The following is a 25,488-nucleotide window of genomic DNA, read 5'->3' as shown; positions in this document are numbered from 1 at the left end:
TATAATCCTGTTTAAGAGTCTTCATGCTGCACGTTGTAAAATCAAAATATATAATAAGTACCAAAAGTCATTATGGAAAATGGCACCATTTAATGTTGAGCTGCGATTATTTTAATTGCTTGTGTGTTGCTGGGTATCTGTAATAATCCAATCAATCAAAAACAAACAAAAAACAAACACTGGATTATCACGTTTGAATTAGTTTTTGAGGCTTCATCATCATCAGAGTGATTTTCCCCTCAAAAACTGAAATAAATTGCACAATGCATTTTAAAGAAATACATAGCTAAATATAAATAAATTAAAAAAACAGATGTAGCAAATATGACATAAATTAAAACACCTACAATAATAAAGATTTTTTCTAAATTCATCACAAGGTTCAATAATCCCCTTTTTCAAAATAAATAAATAAAATATATAATTTCTGGCAATTAATTCATGCCTATGCTTCAAAGGGTTCAAATACATCATCTACCGCATAAAACACAACATTTGTTCCCAAAACGTGGTGGAGTAAAAGCAGAAAGACTTCTTCAAACATTTCATGTCAAATTAAATTAAATTAATTACTGCTTAGAGTAAAAAAAAAAACAACAACCCAGAATGATTATTAAACCATCACTTTAATAATATCACAACAACTTTTAGACATTATAGATTGCAATGCAGAACACTTTTAATATTCTAGTCCTCTCTTTTACTCAGTTTGAGCATCGTGCTGCTCTGCTTCCTTCCCCTGCAGCGGCTGGCTCATTGTCTCTTCCAGGACTTGACAGGACGCTTTTATACCAGGACAGGTAAATTTTGACGCTTCCAGAGTACTGTTCAGGAGCTCAGGAGCATTTGAAGTCCCTTGAATGATGTTCCGAGCTGCCTGTAAGTGTCTATGCTGCTTCTGGTGCACTGAAAATGCAAGGTCAGAAAAAATTAGGAAAGGATTTACCTTTAACTTAATCACTCCATCAACACTCCAATAAGTCATTTTAATTTCTATTTTAAAAACAAGGGCATTTATCTTTTACTACTAAGTCATTTAATGCATTTTCGTGTGTTTCTAATTCTTGCTACAAACCTCTTTCCCTGACACCGATCTTCTTTACCTCCGGGATAAGGAAGCTGTACACCAGCTCAGACACAATCTCCTCCGACTGAAGATTATCCCGGCTACTCGCACACAAAAGTGATGTTTGTTAGTGTTACAATTCCTTAACACCAAGCAGCGACAGATATTCGAAGGTGCTTGTTACCTTTCCTCAATGGCATATGCGATGTCGTTGACCTCCTTTGCTCTCTTGTGGATCTCCTCCCGCGCCTGCTGGTCGGCTATGTGCTCAATGGTCCCCAAGATGATGTCTTCTAAATACATGTCCACAGTCTCCTGATGTACCTGTACCACCTGTGACAAGAAGTGAAGGGAACCCACAAACTCACACACCTTAAAATGGTAATAATAAGTACAATAATTGACAAAAAAAAATAGAAAAATAAGTACGTTTTAATAAGCGATTTAGAGCTCAGTGACTCAGCTTGTTCCAAAGAGTTGGTGCTCTGACTGCAAATGCTTTGTTACCTCATTGTTACTGATCTCTGTTACCCTTTTACAACAGAACAATGACATGTGCACATACTTCTCTGAAGATCTCGTCTTCCTCTTTGCGTCTTCGCTCCTCTACCTGCCTCCTTCCGCTCTCCTCGGCCTCTTGCATCCGACGGTCTCTCTCAGCCAGCAGTGTAAAGGCGTGGATCCTTCGCTCATCCTGGAGACGAATCAGCTCCTTGGACAATGTGTCAAACACTTGTTCTAGTTCCGCTCCTACTACTCCGGCTTGATGCGCTTCCTGTTGAAAAATCTGAAAAGATGGAGAGAACGGGTATAAAGGTTGTTTGGATTTAGTACATTTTTGTCCACGTGGTCAGGTCCGTGTGTTTCACCTCAAGTCTGCGTTTGTCTCTTTGTTTATTCAGCATCATGACGTGCTCTTTGTCTGCCTTCTGTAGCTCCTGCTCTTCCCTCTTCAGGGCATGGACAGTCCTCAGTTCCTGGATGAGATCCTGATGTTTCTCCTTGCCCTTAAACATCTTTAGAACAGCAGAGATAAAAGTAAAAAGATGAGTGCTCAAAAACTGAGCAAGACTGAAACATTTATGTAGGAATGAAACACAGGTGGACCTCATACTGGATCCTTCGTCCTCGCAATAGTTTCTGCAAGAAGATTACAGCAAGTTCTTTCTCTTCTTCCCCCTAAAAAATAGAGAAATATTAATACAATAAATGTAATATTTACAAAGGAAGTCTCAGTAACAGTCAGAATAATTAACTGACCTCAGGTGGTGTTTCCACTGTGGGAGTGACAGGATGAGGAACAGGCGTCTCCTTTCTGAGAAGAAAACGTAAAGTCCTCAAAGATGCGTGGTCATCCTGCTTCTGCTTCAGATTCTGTGGAGCCAGAAGTGCCAGTATGTATGTATCTAAAACTTCAAAGATATACTTCAAGTGGATCTTGCATCAAACAAAATGGCTAAAATGTCAAATAATGACGTTGCTGTATATACATGAGCCAAAAGCTCAGGCTTCAGATTCCTGCCTGGTCTCTCACAATTTCTTCTGCTCTTGGCTCTGCCTGATGTTAATGAGAGCAGAGATCTTTACTGTGGTCATAACAGGTGCACAGAAGCACCATTGACCTGCAGTTCAAACCTTGTGTCTCCATGAGATAGCCAATCAGAAGTGTTGACTTCAGCTTGTTTCAGTGGGTGAATCGCCAGAGCCCAGCTTATGATAAGTAAGAGTTATTTTAAACTGTCAATTATTCAAAACTACTCCAGTAGTAATAAATATTGCATTGGACCTGAGCAACGTAGATCCACTTTAATGAACATCTATATTTTCTGTTCTGCCTTACCTTGTATTTCTTCAGCAACTGCACAGCTCTGCTCTCAGGAGGCTTCATCACATCCTCGGAGACTTTGGGTTTTGTTCTTTCTCTCTTTGACTTCAGTACTGAAGCACTGAGTTGCGCCTCTAGTTCTTCTAAACCTAACAAAGAATTAAAAATGATCTTAACAATGAATTTATGAAATTATCTGTGTGTGTTATACTGGAAATTACATACAAAATTTTTACTTCTGCAACAGCATTCAGATTCAAACCTTCATATGTGTCTAAGTAGCGTCTTGTTGACAGCATGCTGTTGATGTTCCTGTTGGGAAAAATGCCAATGCGGATCCTGGGGACATACGTCTGAGAGGCTATGACGCACCGTTCTAGCTTCCCCTCCACATTTTTCCTCTTAGCTTCTAATTTTCTCAGTGCTGCAGACAAAAATAAGAAAAGAAAAACAGAGGCAGTTGCCAAGGAGTGAGACTAGATATTAAATAATATACTTAACATTAGAGGGCTGGACGTCTTACACCTGTTGTAGTCAGCGTGTATTTTGTTTAGCTTGGTCTCCCTGTCTTCCTGGTGCTTAGAATATATCTGGTTCAGTCTGTCATTTGTGACATCTTTCTGAGCCTCATCTCTCTGCCTCAGAAGGTCCTTTAGCACCTCTAAACGAGCCTCTTGCAACCTAGCAGAGAAAATGTACGATAAAAACACAAAACACAACTGCTCCTTATCAGAGTGACAGGAGTGAACTGAAACAATGAAGGTGTGAAGCAATCAATACATGATGAAGTTTAAATCTGTGCCAAACAGTGCATCACCATCACTTTAAGCAGTAGGTTGCATCCCTATTAGTGTGTTTTCCAGTTAGATTAGCATTTCAGGTGCACTATTACTCACTTCTCGATTTCGCCTTCTCTGAAAGCCCACTCTTTGGCCTCCATCTCTTCCATTAAACGCCTCCTCTTGTCGAGCTGGCTCAGGTCACTCAGTGGAGGAAGACTGGCCTCCCAAGCTCGCTTGGCACGGGCACGCTGTATCATTTCCACTTCTGCAAGGCCTGCAGGCAGACCGTGACCTGAGGAATTTTCATTCAGAAAAAAAACTAATTACCGTATGCAACCCTGTCACAAAAAAGCAACACAGCTTAAAATGTAAATATATACAGATTGCAATCATAGCCCATATTTGCCTAAAAATAAACTTGACGCAAAAGTAAGGAAAATTTGCATTTTTTGTAACAAAGAAGAATCTTCTCCAAGCATGACATCCCAGTGAACTGCAAACCCAGACACACCCTCAGACAAAAACTGGTTCATCCCAAGGACAAAACTCGTAAACACAAGCTAAGCAATAAAGTGTATGCTGTGCAATGCAGTGAGGAACAGGTGGACCTCTAGTCTCCTGAGACCCACCCTATTCATTTATGTTCTCTGTCACGACATTTGTTTGTGGTCTGTGTCTTTTGACTAATTTGGGGCGATCGTGGCTCAAGAGTTGGGAGTTCGCCTTGTAATCGGAAGGTTGCCGATTCGAGCCCCAGCTTGGACAGCCTCGGTCGTTGTGTCCTTGGGCAAGACACTTCACCCGTTGCCTACTGGTGGTGGTCAGAGGGCCTGGTGGCGCCAGTGTCCGGCAGCCTCGCCTCTGTCAGTGCGCCCCAGGGTGGCTGTGGCTACAATGTAGCTTACCATCACCAGTGTGTGAATGTGTGCGTGAATGGGTGGATGACTGGATATGTAAAGCGCTTTGGGGTCCTTAGGGACTAGAAAAGCGCTATATAAATACAGGCCATTTACCATTTAATTTGAGCTACCCTACGAAGTCCTCATGTGCTCAGTAGAGGACATCCTGGTCTTTCCAATGATATCTCATGATATCTCATGTGTTTGGGCGGCTTCTTCTAGTGCCAAAGATGCAGGAAATGACAAAAAAAAGTTAAAGCTGTTCTTAGGAAGCTACTCAATAAATAAAAGCAAGAAACAACATAGAAGAGCCACCTCGAAAGGACAACACTGGGCTGTACATCTGCACCTAAAAGGTAAAGGTCACTCTTTCAAGGATGCCAATATTCACATTTTGGACTGAGAACATAGATTGTTTGAAAGAGGAGTAAAAGAGGCCATCTACTGTGAACAACCATCATTGAACAGAGGGAGTGGCTTCCCAGACGCCTCAACCCCCACTCATATATTGCGTCAGCTGACCTCAATAGGTCACATAATAGGGTGAGACAAGTTCTTACGGTGTTTTCATCAGAAACCTCTGGGGGTAACATCACATGCCTTTTATCACACCTCGGGCTCATGTGATGACACACATTATGCTCTTAAGGGACAATCCCCACTAGGCTTTCAGTACCTGTGACCAGGGGCACCTCAAGAATTTTTTCATAAGGGTGGCCATACGGGGGCCATTAAAAACAGAACAGTGCAGGGGTGCAGCGAAGGGGAGGGGGTAATGATGGGAAATTGTGAGGAACGTACAAAGTGACACAATACGAAACCTTTTAGTTTTAGAACTGAAGAAGCCTCTTGGATGAGAGGTGAAACATCTTCATGAAAGATGTCTAGTCGCTTTCCTTTCAAGCTCCTTGGAGTACCATGACCTGAGAGCCCACACAGACACATTTTCTCATGTGCTACTGAGTCAGTAGCAGAATAAGCTGCTCGCCATAGGCAGAGTCAATTTGGAAAGTTTTTCAAGCGAGCAACCCACATAGTCAAATCTGCTACTTAACCTAGAAATCCATTTTCCTTACAAACGTGGCAACATTTAAGGGAAATAAACAGGCTTTAACTGTGTAAGAGGTATTGCCATGAAGCACTGCCACAACTAAGAAATAATCAACCAAACTACTTCTACTATTTGTGCTAAGTGTAGTAAAAGATAAAATATCAAGCATTGACACTGAGACACTTCATACTTAAAAAAGTATCTTACTTTATAACTTGATACTAGAAAAACATTTTAAAATAGCTGGGACAACTAACACACTTAAAAAAGATTTAAATTATTTAAAAAATCCCTTTAGTACCATCACACAACTGAGCTAATCAGTAACGTGACAGGTTATATAAACAGTCCGAGCAACAATTTAAGAATAAGAGGAGTCAGAGAGTGCAACGTCCCCAACATGGCAAGGGCTATACCAGGGGTCAGCAACCTTTTACACCCAAAGACCCACTTGGACCCGGTTTCCACGCAAAAGAAAACACTGGGAGCCGCAAATACTTTTTGAAATCTAAAATGAAGATAACACTGTATATATTGCTCCCTCTTCACCGTCGTGGTGAAGAGGGAGCTGAGTGTAAAAGCGAAGCTCTCAATTTACCGGTCGATCTACGTCCCTACCCTCACCTATGGCCACGAGCTGTGGGTAGTGACCGAAAGAACGAGATCGCGGATACAAGCGGCAGAAATGAGCTTCCTCCGAAGGGTGGCTGGCCTCTCCCTTAGAGATAGGGTGAGAAGTTCGGCCATCCGGGAGGGGCTCAGAGTAGAGCAGCTGCTGCTCCACATCGAAAGGAGCCAGCTGAGGTGGTTCGGGCATCTGACAAGGATGCCCCCTGGGCGCCTCCTGGGTGAGGTGTTCCAGGCATGTCCCACCGGGAGGAGGCCCTGGGGCAGACCCAGGACACGCTGGAGAGATTATATCTCTCGGCCGGCCTGGGAACGCCTTGGTATTCCCCCGGATAAGCTGGAGGAGGTGGCTGGGGAGAGGGAGGTCTGGGCCTCTTTGCTTAGGCTGCTGCCCCCGCGACCCGGCCTCGGATAAAGCGGATGAAGATGGATGGATGGATGGATGGATATTGTTTTTTTTACCTTTATGCTTTGTGTGAACAACTAAAGTAAGTAAGTAAAGTTTATTTATTAAGCGCTTTTCACAGACAGGCAGTCACAAAGTGCTGTACACAAATATTAAAATAAACAATACAATCAATAGACATTATACACAATGTAAAAGATCAAATGTAAAGAATGTAAAGAATATAAAATACGTAGATCAACAAAAGGCTTGTTTGAACAGAAACGTTTTTAACTGCTTTTTAAAAGAATCCACAGAGCAACTAAGGTGTGTTGCTTATGAAATCCATGAAGTGCTACAGAGAAAATTACATTTTATTTATGTAATTAACACATTTTGAACTCTTAAAGAAATATAACAAAAGGAAAAACACCCAACTGAACTAAAATGATCCATGTAGCAAACAAAAACTGTTGTGAGCCGCCACCCTTATATCACCTTTGGGCTTTTGAAGCCTTGGCCTGACTTTTAAAAAGTAATTGGAAAAAAAGCACTATGCTGCTAAAAAAAAAAAAAAAAAGATATTTGCAAAATTCTGCCTAAATATGTATTTTACCAGGTTAATGTGTGTGGCGGGGCGTGGTCTGCAGCGCCGCTGCAGGGGAGTCGGACACACCTGAGCGGCACCCGCAATCACGCCTCGCCGCCTTAAAGTCTGTGCTCTCTCTGCTGTTGTGTTGTCGGGCTGTGAGCTGAAAAGCTACAGCCGGCTGTATGCGTACAGCAACCGTGTGTGAAAAGTGGTCAATAAAGAGATGCTGAAAAGCGTGTTCATGGAAACATCGTCGGGTCTGCCGTGATATGTTTACAATAAGACTTATGGTCCCGAACCTCTGCGCACAGCGTCTGCAAATCGGGGCTTTCATCTTTACGCAGGACTGTAAGCTTTCATCTGTGAGGCGTGAGCGGTGTTTGTTTTTAACATAGTTCACGGTGGAGAACAGCTGCCGACATAATGTGGATCCGAAGATCCATAATTGGCCTACCTGAGTTTGAAAGTCTCGATAAATGCACGGCGTTTCGGCGGGTATACCGGCTTCCGTGAGTGTGACGCTTATTTTGAGCGATGAAAAAATAATAAGATATAATTTTATTTTCATATTTCAAAATCACAATAATCTTCCAATTTAGAACTACAAGTTAAAAAAAGAACTAAACACAAATAAAATGCACTTCAGCTAAATACTTCTAATTTATTTTCCCAAACCACCCGGAGCCGCAGTATAAGGACAAAAGAGCCGCATGCGGCTCCGGAGCCACAGGTTGCCGACCCCTGGGCTATACTAACACTGATACTTTATGCTGATGTCAATATTGTTAATATGGAAATCTAGTGTAGGACGTTCATCTTTTTGTGACATTGGGAAGTCATATAATGTAATGAAAAAATAATGTTTTAAAGAGCATGTTTATGACCCAATTTATGTGACCCTGACCTTTGACCTTGAAGCATTATATGCAAAACTTGTGTATTTTATTATCTTTACCCATATGATTGTAGCAGAAATGTCTTAAGATTTAAGATATATTCATGCAGTGTGAGATCTTGTGAAACTAGTTGTGATGTCGTAGGCCATCGTATTGAAAAATGAAGAAGTGCATTGTACAGTTCTCTCCAAACCCTTTTACATGATATATTACTAGATACGGCTTCTTTAATTTTTTTCCAAGCTCAGCTTTGACCTTGGGCACTAGCAGTGATGAACTGTGGATGCTTGATAACAAACATTTACAGCAGACAGACAAACAAACTGCACCAATTACATTTGTCGGGGGAATTTGTGGGGATAAGGCACTCTGGACCCAAGGCACAAACTTGAGAACTGAGACAATAAAAATTTCTCAGTTTAAAAATATGATATAGTCACTTATAGGCATATTGATCAATTGTGCAGTGACAAATGTTAGCAGTGTTATGGTAAAGCAGACAGACTGCAAAAGGTTCCACGAATATGTTTAAGGCATGGTTCTATCTTGTGAAGCAAAGCTCAACTTTATTTATGCATTTGCCTTATGATAGGGGTGTCAAATATAAGGCCCGGGGGCCGATATTGGCCTGGCAAAGATCCAATCCAGCCCGCTTTGGAAAATATGAAGGCGTGCATCAATTTTGGGACTTTTAAGGGTATTTTCATTCATGTACACCTAAGTAATCAAGTAACCAAGTAATCTATCAAATTAACAATTAAATGACAGAAATGTTTCTTTTTTTACTGTCCACTATATAAATTTTAGTTTAAAAATAGATTTTAATCAATGAACAAAATCTTTATCTTGTTTTATAAATACAGGGCAGTGTGGGAAGTGAGCTTCCAGAATTTTTCTTTCTGTAATTTCCACATTTATCATTTAGAAAAACTGAGACATGCTGTTGAAATTGAACTTCTTCATCTTATATTAAGATATTTCAGTGATCTAATGTGCAGTTAAACGTCTTTACACTAATAGAAAGTGGAGTTTCAGTTATCCCTCCCACTCAAGATCAGCGTGGGTTGTATGTATTTTACTTGTACTTTCTTCCTGTACTAACTGTGACTTGTGGATGATGAACCTGTTGATGTTAACTATTTGTTTTTGCAACAATTTGTTTCTCAGTGAGTTTCTTATGCACAGGTTAGCCAGCACAGATGCATTATAAATTATGTTTAGTAAGTAAAAAAAAAAAAAAAAAAAATAGGATGGAGAGAAGAGAGCAAGATAATTATACTGCCAAGATCTAATAAAGTTGCTTATGAGTGTACCATCACGGTTCATATAACAGATAAAGAACACAATAAACATGCCTATACCCCAAGTCAAAGCTGCCATCTGCAGGAGCTCTGAGGGAGTAGTCCCGGGCTGAATCACATACTCGGGGCTGTATGGGTCTGTCTGTGTTTCACTTTCCCTGTAGTCTGTCTGGACCCCAACAGTGAAGTGGGTGGGTTTTTGCTCAGCATCAGACGTTATAAAGTCTTCTCTAAGGTGACACAAAAAACAGACATACTTCCAGAAAAAATAGCACAGCAGAAACAGCTGCACAACAAAGTAATGCAAAGAACCTCACCTCGGCAAAGCATAAATCACACTAGGAGGTATCTGCTGCCCAAAGGGAATGAGAGGGCTAAAGGGAACAAAGTGAAATACTATGTCATAGACTATACTGACATCTACATAAGTGGGGCAGTATGGCAGTTATCTTTAGTTTGTTGTGTTAGGAAAAACAGAACAAACAATCAGATTCTCAACTGGCTAGTCAAACCGTTTAAAGTATTTGCAGAAATCTGCTCCGGTTACACGGCACTCCTTGGTTTTCAGCCATGTTTGAGTGTTTGGAGAAATCCTGTCAAGAAGATAATCAAGATGTAATATATACATATTTTATCATTTATAATATATAATAGAGACATTAAAAAATTACTTTATTTTATTTATTTTGTCTGTAATGAGAGAAAGACTACATCTTAAAATGAAGCAACTTAGTATGTGCTTCATGTGCATGTTGTGTTACCCAGCCAGCTGCTGCAGGGCCTCTTTGCGCTGTTCTGTGTGGCCTCGCCACTGAAGATCAGTAAAGGCCGGCTGCGGGACTGCAGGGTCTACTTTAACAGTATAGCGTGGGTTGTCACTAAACATGGATGCAAACTCTGGTATTCTCCTCTGACCGAAGAAGACGGAAACAATGTTAAAGAGTGCATTTCACATTTAATTTTTAGTTAAACAAAAGAGACAAAAAAAGCCCCTCTATATTATATTCAAAAGGTGGAAGAAAATATACATTATTACAATACAAGATAAATGCTCTGTATACTACAGGTTTAAATTAAAATAAAAATAAACTATAATATAATATAATAATGACAGCATTTTAAATCAACTTATCTTTTATTTAAAATGTAATAAATTTGAAATAAAGTATAGATACGACTTACTATTCGAGACCTGGACGCAAAGGCCTTGAAACTGGCCTTGGTGTGGTCTGCCTCCGATGACACTGTGTGAACCGGATCTGTGGAGGAACAGTTCAGGTGATGGCAACCGAAGCAGCTAAGTTCAGCTATTAGCCGTGCTCATTGGTGTGTTCGTTAGCTGTGCTAGTTAGTTCAAAGCTTACTCACCGTACAAGTAGTCATAAGCCCGTTCATGCAAAACAGCTGTACCAGCATCATTCTGCTTGGTAAACGTGTTAGTCACAGATGCGCACATTTTCTGTATTTAGTAAAACAACTGAGTATTTTTACAGCTAATTTTACATGCGGACGGCCCCTTCAACGACGTCGTTTTGACACTGTAGTCATGGAGACAATAAACTGACCGTCCGGAAGTGGGAGGATTAATCTCGAGCTTTCTGTTTACTCTCACCGGGTGAAAGTTGGAAGTAATTCTTGGACAGCATACTTTGGGTTTTTATCAAAATTTGTTAGTGTAATATTAATTTAACTCCACATGTCATCATTTAAGATTTAAAGGACGTTTCTTCCTTCGTGATTTCATCTAGGAGAGGATTCAGGGTCTACTTTTCCACCGGTGATCGTTTTTTTATGTCTCTTCTTTTTCATCCCTAGTAATAATAAATAATGAAGGGTTATATTATTAATTTTAATTAGCAGGATAGTTGAATAACTTTCAAAATTGCTACAATGAATTTTTGTACTTTTTACCAGCCTACAGTACCACAAACGTCACAACCTACATATAAACTACCTACATACAAAATCTGCTGTATCTGCTAAAATGATTATGCCTTAGGCCGTGGGCACATCGAAGAAGTTAAACTCCTTAAGTAGGTCAGGATTTTTTTTCCTAGTATCAGTTCATATAAGACAGCAAAGACTTTAAGACTTTAAGAATCAACTTTATCAACAAATTCAAGTAAGTGTGCACATTAATAATTGTATTTTATTTTTTTAAAAAGAAAGAAACAAAGTAAAAAAAATGCTACAAAATGCAGTAATATAATCAAAATATACAATAAAGCAAAAATACATATACACAAACAGTACATCAATATACAAACAATGCAGGATATAAAAGGTTACGAATGTGACCTCTTTTTATTAAAAAAAAAAAAAACCTAAGTAAGACAGCAACAACTGTAAAATTTAGGACAGCAGTCTTTAAGAATTAGTAGAAGGAAGGAGTGAAAACGTAGTTCCTAAAAATGTAACTACCACAAAAGCCTAGTAATCTAATCAAAATATATCTACGATATAGAGAAAAATATATATGTATGGCGCCAGAGTTACATCAATGTGAAAGGAATATAGAATATAACTGGTCATGAAATGTAACTGGTTTTATTCCATAACGGCAAAAATGCAAGAATTCAAAAGTAACGTGTCAGCTTGTTACTTAGGACATTTTAACATCTACATGCACAAACGACCTCACGTATGAGTCAGAGATGATAAAAGTTTCCATTTAGACTAGGGTGGAGTTGTCTGACAGTGTGAAGACTGAAAAAGGTGACCCTACAAGAAGTGGAAATAATATAGCTAAAATAAACCCAAAGAAAAACACCCTCTATGTTCTGTCAGATAAACAACATAGTTAATACTTAGCTGATTTAATAGCTGTGTTTGTAGCAAGAAGTAGTAGCACACAAGAAAATGAAAAACAAGAGTGATCTGATCCCCATCTACATATACCGGATGACCAGAAAATTATTTCCATGCTGATGAAAATTCTCTGTATGACTACACAGTCACAGCAAATCGAAAAAGCTCTATGATACCACATGTATTGTATCAGCGATCAAGAGGATTCACTTCATGTAAAAAGAAGAAAAAAACAATTAAAAAATGCTGGAATTTGAAGCATGTTGCCTTTCTTTTTAAATATGAACGAGGCACTGGCACACTGACCTTCACCCAGGATTTTACTGGACCATTCAGTGAACACAGAGGTATCAGCAGCATGCCGTACTCTTCTATTAAATTTAATGTTTCAAATCTCTTTACTTTGTGTCATACTGAACTGAAAAATGTAATAAAAGCAACCAGCAGCTTTTCAGCTGACCAAACTAAAGGCAGGGGGACTTCACAACAAGCAAGTGGCACATGTTACTGCACTAAGGTTTCGTTATTAGGGTAGATACAAGGCTTCAGGCTCTCAGGGATGACACAGCATGGCATTGTATATAAAATTATTTTTTTCTGAACCCCTAAACTTTCCAGGCAATTTTGCTAATACTGACGTAAACTTCTTAAACTGAAAACTCAGAAAAATAACTGAAGAAGAAGAAAAAAACAAAACAAAAAGAATTACGTGGAGCAGACCAAAATTGTCTGACAACTTCTGTTTTTTTTCTTACCCTCCGAGTTATATTTTTGGGTAGCCAAAAAGCATGATTTTGACATCAACAGGAAGTCACTTATCAAAGGGAAGCAGTGTATGCACGCATGCATAGACACATGCACAGTCTGTGCTTCTTATCGTTAAAGCCCAAAACATAAGCTCTTGTTGTTTTTTTCGCTCCTTTTTTGGGATATGTGTGCAATACTGCTGACTGAAGCAACAATAGTTCACAGATGAAGAAATTGCTATTTTTTGGAAGAACTAGTTCCTTGTCCCATGTGTGCCAACTCATAGTCAGCTGAATTTCTGTCTATACATGAAATAAACATGGTCTAATATTAGATCCAAGAAAAAGGAGAACGGCAGTTATTCATTTAAATACCCCTCTTTTTTCAAGGTCCCAGCCCAAGACGAAATTAGGAAAGGATGAATCAAACTCTGGCTGGTTAAGGTATGTGATGTATGAGTTTATACTAGGACATTTTTTTCACCGTTTTTGCCTTTCGTTTCAGCTTTCACAGTTGGTCATACTTAGAATACCCACAAGAGAAGGATAAGCCGAGCTATCGTTGCTCATCTGCCCTATCTGAACTTATATGGGACAGCTAATATCAAGATTTCTCATTGCAAGATGTATTTGTGAACCACAAACTCCGCATACGGCTTGGAGACCTTAACCGCATACAAGCAGAATGATTGCACCATTTGTTTTCAGTTAATGTGTGCAATGTGCAAACTGGAGATGGAGTCAGTAATAACACCTGCACCCACATTAATGCTGCATGTAGGCAAGCATGCATAGCACGAGTCTTATACAGCAAAATGTTCTTACACCAGCAAATATGAGACCACAGCAAGACTAACATTTGTCCTACTCAGCAGAAATCATTTCTCTCATCAAATCTTTCGAAATACTGATTAAACTAAGCTGAACTAAGCAGAAATACATAGAATGCTTCATTTATGTCACAAGAAAGGATAAATGTGAGTGTACCATACAAAGTACCAGTAAGCTCGTGATGAATCATCACCTGTGATTACGAACGTGGAGACGAACGTTGAAAGAATTTCATAACGTTGCTCTATTTTTTATGTGTGTGTTCACGCACACTGCTTTACTACATACTACTTTAGAGAGCACAGCTATGTGTCTGGCAAGAGAGGAAATGAGTGTCTTGACTTATCAAACGTCATCCTGTGTGGGAGAAAAAGGCAAGATGTCTCAGTGGAAAGCGGTTTGGAGAGAGGGGATGAGAAAGAAGAAGGGAGGGATTTGTTAGTCACACGATGTATATATTACTGTGTCACAAAAGACTTCAGGTTTGTCTGAAGTCTTTGTTGGAGGACATGCTTCACTTAAATCCAGAGCTTGTTGGGAATAGTAAGGAAATGAAATGGCAAGATAACGGAGGAGAAAGAAAATGCATCTTGGTTTGATGTTACTTTAGAGAGTCTAGCACTGACGGTTTATGTCAGGCCATACTTGAGGTTTTACGGTGTGAGCAGCAAGTTTACAGAGGAGCACTCGAAGACACGCAACGATGAGAGAGACTATGTGGATTTATGTCGTGATCCTGTTCTTGTCTGAAACACAGAGCGTGGAATCAGGTTTGACATGTTAACTCATTTTTCTTGCATTTGTTTTTCAGCTTTCACTACTTACATTTTCTTAAGAGTGAGCAACCTTCACAAATGTAATACATAATGACAAACTCCATGCGGATTCATGTGGTTTACGACACAAGTGAGACATTTTTAAACCTTGAAAATGTTTGTTTTTTTTTACCTTTTTTGTGTCATTATACTCTGCGAATGTATTTTAGTGTCAAATATGTGTAGCATGCATAATAACAGAGGTAATTAGTGTTAGATTTGTGGCTCATTTCTATGAAGTGGGTGAGTTGTAAACTGTAAGTGGTTGTGGGCCTCCTGAGATTTCAGTGAAATGGTTGTATTCTGATTCACAGCGTAGACAGTGTGTGGAAAGACTATGCATGACAGTGGGCCAGAGCAGAAACTGGCAGGGGGAAAAGGTGTTCCATAACAGAAGTCAGCCCCGTCTTTTCTGAATGATCAAACTGCCTGGTACTACACTGGAAATCTTGATTTCACATCTGGGTAAAACTATGATGCAGCTCTTTCTGCATTGTAAGGGGGTCTCTGTTTTAGAGTTGTGGTTTTGTTCACTCACTTTCTGCGTGGTCTTGGTTTTACACCTGTCAGATGTAAACAACTCACTGAACACATCCCCCTTGAATTTTCCGTTTCACTTATATGAAATACCGACTGTGTCTCTGGCTTCTGGGTAACGTGGAAGATTGTGATTAACCTTTGTCGGCTTTATAAGGAGCTGAACTTTAACTGTGACATTTTATCGCCCCACATTCGGTGACTGTCATGTTTGTTTGTTTTTTTCAAAAGCTTAAAAAAGTGCAGTTTGTCTCACAGCTCTTTGTTGTTTAACTCTCCTGCATGGCCATTCAATTCATGTTACATCTTAACCGATTAAACTTCAACTAACAGACGACCATCGCTGCTGCTCTGCTGACTGAGCACTTCAAAATGAATATTTTGTTGCTACTTTAATTACTGAAACATTCTACTAACTTTTTCCTTAATTCACCTTCGTCTCTCTCAGGAACTACTGAAAGGGCCCCTGTGAACACCACTTTTCCTCCTATCACTGGTAACAGTCTTTCCCCGTGTTTCTATACTGCTACTGTTCACTATGAGTAAAATATGAAGTGAGAAAGTGTGACTAGCAAAATGTGAAAATGTCAGTACATTATGTTTAATTCCTTTTCTACTGCTTATTGTGTTTCAACCATTGCACAACCTTCTTTACTTAAAATGTATTAAAGCGAAAGAAAAAGTGCTTTAAAGCACTTCAATACTTGTTGAATAAGAAAGGTGCTATTTATTAGTCTTTGTCTGATTCATTACCGCTTTTCGTTCTTTTTCCCCTCTTCCTTTTTTATTTTCCTTTTTTTAAAAAAAAATTTTTTTGTAATATATAAAACATTTTTTTGTAGTGCTAATTAGACAAATCTTAAAAATTATTACAAAAAAATAAACAATGTTATGATTTATTTTCTATCTGTGTTTGATGCTGCAGCTTTATTCTTTAAGTAAATATATTTAACATATGCATAACATAAACAAATACTTTCTATTTTTTCTTTGCTTGTCTGCCTTTTTTGTATATACTAGCAAATCTATTATTCACACTTCCTTTTTTTTTCCAGAACGCAGAAATGAACTTTTCAGTAATGGGAGTGATGCTAATCTGACATGCACCGATAAGATGTGGAATGAGACATTTTATGTTATCTGGAAAATTAAATTGATTAACAAAACCCGTTGTGAGATCAACTTTGACAGTCATGGTCGAAACTCAGACACCTGCAATGATGGAAAGTCACTCCGAAACACATCCAATTCTCAGCCATATCTACACATCCCAAAGTTCTCAGAAGATGATGTGGGAATCTACACGTGTGAGTTTGCTTACAGAGGAGGAGCTACCAATTGTGAAATCCACGTGAATATCACAGGTAGGACTTCTGTTATAACATTAGTCACACACCTTGGTACCTCTATTGATATATAAGAATACAGATAGTTGAAATATCAGCCTTCTACCATTCAGCTTATACCTCATAAAGGAGTAAAATGGATATGCATTTATGTTGCTCTGCAAAGTCTTTTCGGTGGCACATTTTTAAAAAGTGATCTTCAGTTTGCCTTTTTTGGACACAAACACATTGTCCTCTAGAGCTGGGATGTGGAACTCATTTAACATCGCGGGCCACATGCAGCACTTTGATCTGAAGTCCTCTGAATCAGGAAAATGCCTCTCTCTGTGAGCGTAAAGAATTTTAACTGCACATTTAATCTAAGAAACAGAAGTGCGGTTTCAGCAGCATGTCATGAAACATTCAAATGCTGCTGCAGCAGATAAAAGACATCTGAAATTTATATAATAGATCGTGAAAAACAGGCTTTTCCTCCAATTTAATTGTTATTGTTTACCTGTTACTTAATTATGTTGGTGTAGTATGAAATACAATAGGGGAGGTCCCTTATCACTTGGAAAAAATCTAAACCTTGAATGAATATACACTTATTTTCATTCAATTATCCAATGGGAGCGATTGGCCAATTCTGGCTCCCGGGCCTCATTTTTGACAACTCTGCTCTCAATGGATCACTGACTTCATTGTTAACATTCTTCATTTAGCACATTTAGATATTTGATCTGAAAATGAAAAACAAAGAAAAATGAAAATAGAGCACACCATGCCATGCAAATCCTATTTTGTGGTGTGGTTAAACTTCTAATATAGCAAGCTTAAATGATTTGTTTTTGTCGTTGTTTCTTTTTTTTGTCTGTTTTGATTTAGTGACTCCTGAAATAAAAGCCTGGATAGAGTACAAAAACAACACAATGGTAGCAGTATGTAGAGCTGAAAATGGAAATCCTGCAGCCAACATCAGCTGGAATCATGCACGAAATTCTTCTGTGCAACAACTGCCTGGGATAAATGGACTTTTTACAGTAGAAAGTCGTTTGGAGCTTCCTGAAGGCATAGATCCAGAAAACCTGAGCTGCACCATCAGTCACCAGAACCTGAACAAGATTGTATTTTTGGAATATCAAAAAGTTAAAGGTCAGGCTTCTACAAACGGAGGCACAAAAGTTACACAACCATGTGCATTTAAGGTATTAACAAACATTTCATTTGTCTCCCTACAGTTTATTCTCTCTGGCTGTATGCACTCATAGCTGGGATAATAATTGCATTTTTAGCGGGACTCTTATTTTTTTTGGTCATGAAGCTGAGGTAACAGGTTTAATTTAACAGAAATTGAATCAAAATAATAACTTGTGTTCTGAGAGTGTCCAGGTTACTGAACATGTTTGTGTAACTTTTGCCAGGCAACACCAACAGTCAGATACCTCCTCCTCCAAATCCCCACCGGTAGGTAAAACTGCCTGTATTTTATAGTTCTGGTTGTTGACTGTACTTTGTCATGTTTTGTTAAAGACACCTCCCTCTGTTCTATCTCTTTTGTCTTCTCTTTTTTTTTCTTTTTTTTGTAGATAGAGGATGTGGAGGAAGTGGAGCCCTATGCTAGCTATGTTCAACGTGTGAACTCTATCTATAACTGATCTGCAGATATGTTCACAATGACAAAAGAAAAAGAAAAAAGAGCGTGCACATGCATCACAGCCTAAATGCAACAAGTCTTTGTGAGAAACTGAGGGCTGTGAAACTGAGAAAGGGTGAAATAGTAAAGAGAGGGAAGGATCAAAGATTTTCTCTGAAAGAGGAAAGTTTCTCGCTTTAAATGTATCCTAATAAACACTTAACTAATGGAACGGGGGATGTACCTGATGTCTGCCCACCACTTTGTGTGGGTCTCAAGGAGAACATTAACTAAAAAATGCACTGAACTGCTGAAATGAGGAGGCTCTTGAGCCACATGCAGCATGTAAGACTACAGAACTACAGACTTTTGATAATGCTGATGAAATATATTAGCTACAATTATGTACAAATACACTTATTTAAACATTAACAGTTAAATAGATGATCATTTCTTACATAGAATCATGCTGGAGTGGCTACAGTAAAAGCACCAAGCAACGAAAACATGCATTTTAATCACATAGCTGTCTCAAGGTAATGTGGACAATGCCATGTGAAGTATTTATGTTATGTATGAATGTGAGATGATATGATTCTTTGTATTAAAGTGCATGTATAAATGCTGACTTCATTTTAGCTACATTCTTCAGACTTAGGAACAACATTAGTAACGCTGCATCAGAGCAACTCAGCAAGATACACCAAAAAGAGTCAAAACAGTTGTTCTCAACATTTTAACAGTGATATCTGCCAAGGTGACTTTTTCATTGTTTGAGGGCATGCACTAAAAATACAATCAATACTAATTGTCACTTTTTTCATAGTGAATGTGTAAAGACTCACCTCAGTACAGTAACAGTGACTAATGCAGTTCCGAGAAAAGAAACTAGAAAAAGGAACTATTCTGCCCTCTACTGGTGAATAATAGAATTTATGTTGCTACAGGATTAAATGATGCAAGGTGTCTGAATAATTTCACTGATAGAAGTCAATCTATTCCTCCGAGTTTGAAAACCATTATTTGGTCTTTGGGAATAGTTCTCCGGACTTCTTGAAGGACATTGAAGGCCCTTATTTGGATGTTGGCTGCCTGTTCTCTTTCAAGATGATCCCACACTGTATCAATATTGTTGAGGTCCAGGCTCTGGCGAGGCCAAGCCACGACTGTTTTCCATTGACAGTGTGTTTGGGATCATTGTCATTCTGAAAAATGAAGCTGTTCCAGCTTCAGCTTCATTCCAAATGCTTTTGCATGGCGGTTGAAAAGCTGATGGCACATTTCTGCATTCATTCATCAATTCTGACATGATCACCAACACTATACTCATTAACAATGATCTAAACCAAAAGTCAAAGTCTCTCTCTCTCCATATACATAAATATATATATACACACATGTATGTCAGTGGCTTCACACTTGTTCTTTTCAGTAGCTTTAGTAAGTGATAGAGGGTAGATCAGAGGCAAGAGCTGCAGTGACTATAATTGTATTTCCATTATAATGAGAGAACTAAAAATTTGCCTCACAAATATATCCCTATTTTCACAGCCTGACTATTTGAACTCTTACAGTGACTTAGCACATTAACATGATTTCCTCTTAAAAGCAGAAGCAAATAGCAAAACTGGTTTTCGTTTTAAATTGAAAAGATTTTTTTCTTCTTCTTTCAGTTTTTCAGACATGCAGTTTATTCATACAGCAGAATAAGAACAGATGGGGTAAATAACAGTACTCTGCCATGAAGTTAAATGTATAAATAATTCTGTTGATTAGACAGATTCAAACTAAAAGGCACAAAAAACCATCTCTCAAAGAAAAAACAAACAAACAACTTCTCAACCTTTCAGTGTGTTTGTAGTATATTGGGGCCTGTGGAGTGCTTCTTACATGCTGTGAAATGCTTCTGACTATGTGTGGTCTGGACTATCGTTTTATAATGTGGCAATAGATCAAATTACACAAACTGTTTTCGTATTTGGTTGCACATTTGGATTGCATTTTAGGTTTGGGCAGTATTAAGTTTGAAAACGCTTTCTGAGGGAACTCAGTATGGGGCGTTGTGAAACTGATTAATGGTGGAGCAAAGAGTTGGCATTGTTTCAGCACCAACCACCAGCAACAGACTCTAGATAATGATCAAACCTTCCTGAGCAGCACCTTACAGCAGATGCATTCATATCAACAAATTTGTCTCTCAAAAACCCCCAAACAGTTCTGCCATTATTGTTGCACATGCACGCTATGAAACCACAAAATACCAGTTCTAGACTTTCCTATGCAAACAAAATGTTAGGTATGTCTGAGAATGTGGTGGACATTCTCAGACTTTCAGTTGTGGTGTGGCAACAGTCTCAAAAAGGTCAAACAGGTCAAAAAGTCTGAGTTTCTTCAGGGAAACTTCTCTTTAAAGAGGAGCAAGTTTTGAATTTGTGCTGTGATGTTTTAGGAACTTGGGGCCAAAACATAAATCACATAACCTAACCTAAAGCTAAAGAAACACAACAAAATATAACTTCTATTTCGAACATTTTCAAATTCACATTAAAATGTCACACATGGTGGCTTTAAGACTTCATCGATTCACTTGTAAGTAGTAATTGCATGCCACAAACTTCTGTATTTCCTGATTTGGATGCATTGCCCTTCTCAGAGAGGTCCAGAATTGATGAAAGCTTGTTGGCTTTCTTCTGATTTTTCAAATCTTTTAGTAAAGTCCCGATGTCTCGAGAATCGTGTCATCTCTCGCAGGTTCGTCTGCAATGCGAGTTAGTCTTCTTGAGGAAGGAACACCACCACCATGTTCTGGTTAAAACGTTTCTTCAATTGTGGAGAGAAACTTCTTTCTGGTTACTGTACATACTTCCGCAATCAGCTGCTGTTGGCTGTTAATCTTCTCATTTTGGCAGTTTCTTTGATAATCAAGATCTGCTCTTGATTAAGCTAAGAATATAAAAAATAAAGTGACAATTCAAGTGCAAACAAGTTCTTGCATGCCTTTACCTGGCATCAGATATTTTCTGCAACTCACTTGACCGAACAAATGCTTCCACTTCTGTTTGTTTACCCCATAAGTACATAATCATCTGGACATTCGTCTTTAGATGAGCACTCAGATTCAGACTGAGGCTGAAGTGCTGCAGGAATATTAACTGTAGCATAGTCGCAGTCGTCGTCGGTGATCTGGTTTGTCGGTGGTCTGTTATGTCTTGCTCCTTTGGCTTTGTCGTGGTTAATAGAAGCATACGTTACATCTTCGTTGGGTTGCTGGAAGAGAGAGAGTGAGATGGGTGATCATCTACCCGTATTGTGCCCATCAAATAATTTATTCTACTTTTTACACTGTGTTTCTGCAGCTGGCATATTTTGAAATGTGTCTACATGCCGCGGGTTCCTGTGTAGTTTGTTTTACGGCAGAAGCCTCATGTTAATCTTCTCCAAGTATGTAAATCCAAAGTGGAACACACCCATGTCTTATGAAAATCATGAGCTGATAACGGTGAAGATTTATGGTCAACAGAAATAGAACCAAAATTAATGCGGGGATGTCTACCTTGTCATTCGCGGTCTTATCATCTGGTTCAGAATCCCCTGAAAGAGGAAATATGGAAAAATCATAAAATTATAATAGTTTTTTCTTTTGTTTATGATATTTATCACATTTATACTGGGGAAAGTAACACAAAAGCAATAAGAAATTAGTAATACAAAATAGCTTTTACCTTTCTCTTTCTTCTTTCTGAAAATAAAGCAAATTGAAACGATAAGCTACCAAGGACCACAATGTTAGCACACACAGAAGAATAACGCCTTTGGATAATACTGCTTATTGAGTCATATGTCTTTCACCTCAATAAATCATATAAAATATTATCTGTGGCAGCAGGTGTGGGCTTTAGCCAACAGCAGTGTTTCCTTGACAGCTTTAACAATTAAGCGCTTGTGCTGCAACAGGAAACACTTTACATAGACCTACAATCAACACCTGTTTATAACCAACTGAATATGGCAGTGAATAACCAACGAGGGCATCACGCTTTGCATATTTCTAGACTTGCCATTTTAGACGGTAATATATTGAATATGTAACGCAACAGCAAAATATGTTCTTTGTATTTGACTTAGTTCTTGTAAGAAGACAACCAGAACCCAGGGCTATTTTTATCTCGTAACCACGGTTTCCTTGCTAGAGGAAATGTAGAAACTTCTTGTAAAAAACTGCACAATCATTTCATTTAAACTTTTTTTTTTTTTATAAATATTTTCGCTGTAGTTAATTCACAAATACCTTAAATATATTTTCTGCATTTACAGCAGTTAAAGGAGTGTTTTAGAATACATCACATTCTGATGAATAACTTTGTAATATATGAAAGTCCCCACTTATAGGAATGTGTGAATGAATGTATGAGCGTGTATGATGACTTACCCTGAAGCACAGTTTCCCATGACGATCCCACAGAGTGCCCGGTTGCTGGAGAAGGGCCCCTCGGCCTGACGCTGTAGTAGATATGAGCTGATCGCTTCCTTGCATCAAACTGCATATAGGCCACAGTAGTGCGGAAGTGGTAGAAAAGAGAGGCAGAGTGAGAATGAGGGAGAGAGAGAGAGAGAGAGCAAGTGAGAGAGAGAGAAGCAAATGTGCTATCACACCAATAGGAAAATAACAGTACTGATGTAGAGGAAAACGGTCAGTACTAACAAACAGCATACAAAATATAATGTGACACATTGATATTAATACGGAAATGCTGTAACACTTTGCTGACACAAAATACTAAATTTTTTGAGCGCTCTATTCATATAAAATTGTGTATATCTATATGGATGTACTTGTATGTATGTGGATATATTGGTTTGTTGGGGGTTTTTTTTATGTCAGAAATAAAAGGTCATCATCATCGTCACCTACTGTATTTGCTGTAGTTTAAAATATTTGCCATTGAGCAAACATGAAATATCTGCATCGTGAGATAACACAGAAGTGAGTAGTTACTGTAATGTATTTTGTTGTCAGTGTATGGTGTCATTTGCATGTCTGTGTAAATATTTTTGATGTGCAACAACAGGAAGTCAGTGATCTTTGCTACATGGAAAGTCCAGGTTTGGTTCACAAACTATTTATTGTCAGCAGGAAAAAGAACCACACCTTCATATTCATTCAGAGAAATGTCTGGATATGCACCACCTAGTAACACTCTGTACAGGAAAGGCTCAAAGAATGAGCTCAGAGTGGACAAACTGAAGACTTATCACATCATTTTCTTTTCTCTAATGATGAAATAAATGATCAGATAATCACACCAGATAATCATCTTTACTGATATGTTTTCAAATATAATAAAAACATTGCAAATTTTGTGTTTGATTGACTTTACTTTTGCTCGAAATATATTTAGTGACAGTACGATAGTTAGAACTGTTGTTATACACTGAAAAGATCCTGGGTTTGAATCCAGTCTGGGGCCTGGATGATGTTTGCATGTTCTGTCTGTGCCTGCATGGATCCACTGCTTCAGCTTTTTCCCACAGTTCAAATATATTTATGGGTTTATCAGGGGTGTCAAACTCAAATACACAGTGGGCCAAAATTCAAAATGGAACAAAGTCGCAGGCTAACATTAATATTTATTGAAAAAAAAATCTTCCTCCAGATATAAGAATGAATCTTTTCTTATGGACTCAAACAAGTTTAGCTAAAAAACTGAATATGGAACAACAAAGCTTAATACTAAACAATATATATATTAGCTGTATAATACCAGTAGGCCAGCTCTAATAGTAATTTGGTATGGCTTCGCGGGCCAAATGTAACTAGGCTGCGGGCCAAATCTGGCCCGCGGGCCAGAGTTTGACACCTATGGTTTAGATTAATTGATTATTCTAAACTGACTTTAACTGTGAATCTGAGTGTGAATGCTCTATGTGTCAGCCTTATAATACACTGGCAACCAGTCCAGGCTGTACCCTTTTGCCCTGTGACAGCTGGAACAGGCTCTAGCCCCCCTCCGTAGATTGTAAACAAGGATAAGAAATCCTTCTTCGTGGCTCAAGAGTTGGGAGTTCACCTTATAATCCGAAGGTTTCTGGTTCGAGTCCTGGCTTGGACAGTCTTGGTTGTTGTGTCCTTGAGCAAGACCCAGTTGCCTACTGGTGGTGGCCAGAGGGCCTGGTGGTGCCAGTGTCAGTGTGCCCCAGGGTGGCTGTGGCTACAATTTAGCTTGCCATCACCAGTGTGTGAATGGGTGGATGACTGGATGTGTAAAGCGCTTTGGGGTCCTTAGGGACTAGTAAAGCGCTGTACAAATACAGGCCATTTACCATGCTTATATTAAGAAAATCTCTGGTATACTGACGCATCAATATGTTCTTTTTAGGAACAAATCCTATAGTGAGTATTCTTTATCTTTTATGGTATGATAATGTATTCAGAATTATTATTGAATTACACAATACTGTTTGCTTAAAAGGGGTCATATACCTTATCCATGGGTCGCACTGAACACTAGTTTCCATCAGGTGTGAGGTGGTTTCTCCCTGAACAGACACAGAGAGAGACAGACAACCATTCACATCCACACCTAAAACCAATTTAGCAGAAACAGTGAACCTAACATGTCGTTGGGATGAAGCAGGAGTAGCCGGACAGAATCCATACTGATGGGTTTGAACATTAACTTCTTAGTTTGCAACAACGGTACACTTCACAATGCCAGCCTTATGAACGTTTGTGTATTTAACAAAATACAAGCTAGCTAGCTATTGTTAGCGAGATAGCTAGCTTGATAGCTAGCCAACTACATAGATAGGCAAGGTCAAGACACCCTGTTGAATTTCAAACTAACATCAGACTGAGGAAGATGGTGATTTAAACAACTTTGAACGTGGCCTGAGCATTTTAAAAACTGTCTGCCTCCCCCATATTCATCTCCAGGGTTTGCTGAGAATGAACCGAAAAAGGGAAAACAGCCAGTGAGCAGCAGTTCTCTGGTTGAAAATGTCTTGCTAATTCCAGAAGTCAGAAGAGAATGTTCAGTCTTCTTATGATAATAGTAAAAAAACAAATAGTTCAAAAAACCAATTGTTTGCACCAGTGTATGCTGAAGAGCATCTCTGAATGCACAACACATTGAACCTTGAAGCAGATGGGCTACAGCAACAGAAGAGCACACTGGGTGCCACTCCTGTCATCTCGGAACAAAAAACAGAATCTACAGTTCACATTAGGACACTGGAAAATGTTTCCCGGTCTCAACTTCTGCTGCAAGATTCAAATGGCAAATTCAGAATACAGTGTAAACAAAATAAAAGCAAGGCTCCATCCTACTTTGTATCAGTGATTCACACTACTTCTGTCCGTTGAATG

The 25,488-nt window shown here is 38.8% G+C and overlaps 3 protein-coding genes across 6 annotated transcripts; 1 reads left to right on the top strand and 2 right to left on the bottom strand.

The window, feature by feature from the left end:
• Positions 1-607: 607 nt before the first annotated feature.
• Positions 608-10,997, bottom strand: cfap91 (cilia and flagella associated protein 91). Its single transcript, XM_086266294.1, has 17 exons — positions 10,793-10,997; positions 10,607-10,683; positions 10,186-10,334; positions 9,937-10,017; positions 9,742-9,798; positions 9,485-9,654; positions 3,788-3,965; positions 3,415-3,572; positions 3,154-3,315; positions 2,907-3,040; positions 2,327-2,440; positions 2,174-2,245; positions 1,936-2,082; positions 1,632-1,853; positions 1,251-1,399; positions 1,076-1,167; positions 608-906 (listed from the first exon to the last, which is right to left on the bottom strand). Exons 1-17 carry the CDS (start codon positions 10,878-10,880, stop codon positions 701-703), a joined length of 2,256 nt encoding a protein of 751 aa, XP_086122420.1. The 5' UTR covers positions 10,881-10,997; the 3' UTR covers positions 608-700.
• LOC147311422 (cell surface glycoprotein CD200 receptor 1) lies at positions 10,982-23,464 on the top strand. 4 transcript variants are annotated; one of them, XM_086266298.1, is made up of 9 exons: positions 11,018-11,077; positions 11,173-11,201; positions 13,369-13,422; positions 15,610-15,657; positions 16,217-16,525; positions 17,375-17,641; positions 17,728-17,815; positions 17,911-17,953; positions 18,076-23,464. In XM_086266298.1, exons 5-9 carry the CDS (start codon positions 16,276-16,278, stop codon positions 18,142-18,144), a joined length of 717 nt encoding a protein of 238 aa, XP_086122424.1. In that variant the 5' UTR covers positions 11,018-11,077; positions 11,173-11,201; positions 13,369-13,422; positions 15,610-15,657; positions 16,217-16,275; the 3' UTR covers positions 18,145-23,464. The 4 variants fall into 4 exon arrangements, with proteins under 4 accessions (XP_086122423.1, XP_086122424.1, XP_086122421.1 ...); XM_086266297.1 differs by having other exon boundaries at positions 10,982-11,201; XM_086266295.1 differs by lacking the exons at positions 11,018-11,077; positions 11,173-11,201; positions 13,369-13,422 and adding an exon at positions 14,243-14,579.
• On the bottom strand, positions 19,796-24,330 carry LOC147311421 (uncharacterized). The gene is made up of 5 exons (XM_086266299.1): positions 24,191-24,330; positions 22,552-22,660; positions 21,845-21,861; positions 21,676-21,713; positions 19,796-21,389 (listed from the first exon to the last, which is right to left on the bottom strand). The coding sequence occupies exons 2-5, from the start codon at positions 22,569-22,571 to the stop codon at positions 21,186-21,188; spliced, it is 279 nt and encodes a 92-aa protein (XP_086122425.1). The 5' UTR covers positions 22,572-22,660; positions 24,191-24,330; the 3' UTR covers positions 19,796-21,185.
• Between the last annotated feature and the right edge of the window lie 1,158 nt (positions 24,331-25,488).

The sequence above is a fragment of the Aulonocara sp. 'chitande type north' Nkhata Bay genome, linkage group LG16 (genome assembly GCF_057382095.1).
Source record: "Aulonocara sp. 'chitande type north' Nkhata Bay isolate Kocher_YH1m ecotype deep benthic linkage group LG16, A_spYH_male_GT1.1, whole genome shotgun sequence".
NCBI lineage: Eukaryota > Metazoa > Chordata > Actinopteri > Cichliformes > Cichlidae > Aulonocara > Aulonocara sp. 'chitande type north' Nkhata Bay.
The sequence above is the reverse complement of the archived record's forward strand: the minus strand, read 5'-3'. Positions and strand labels throughout refer to the sequence as shown.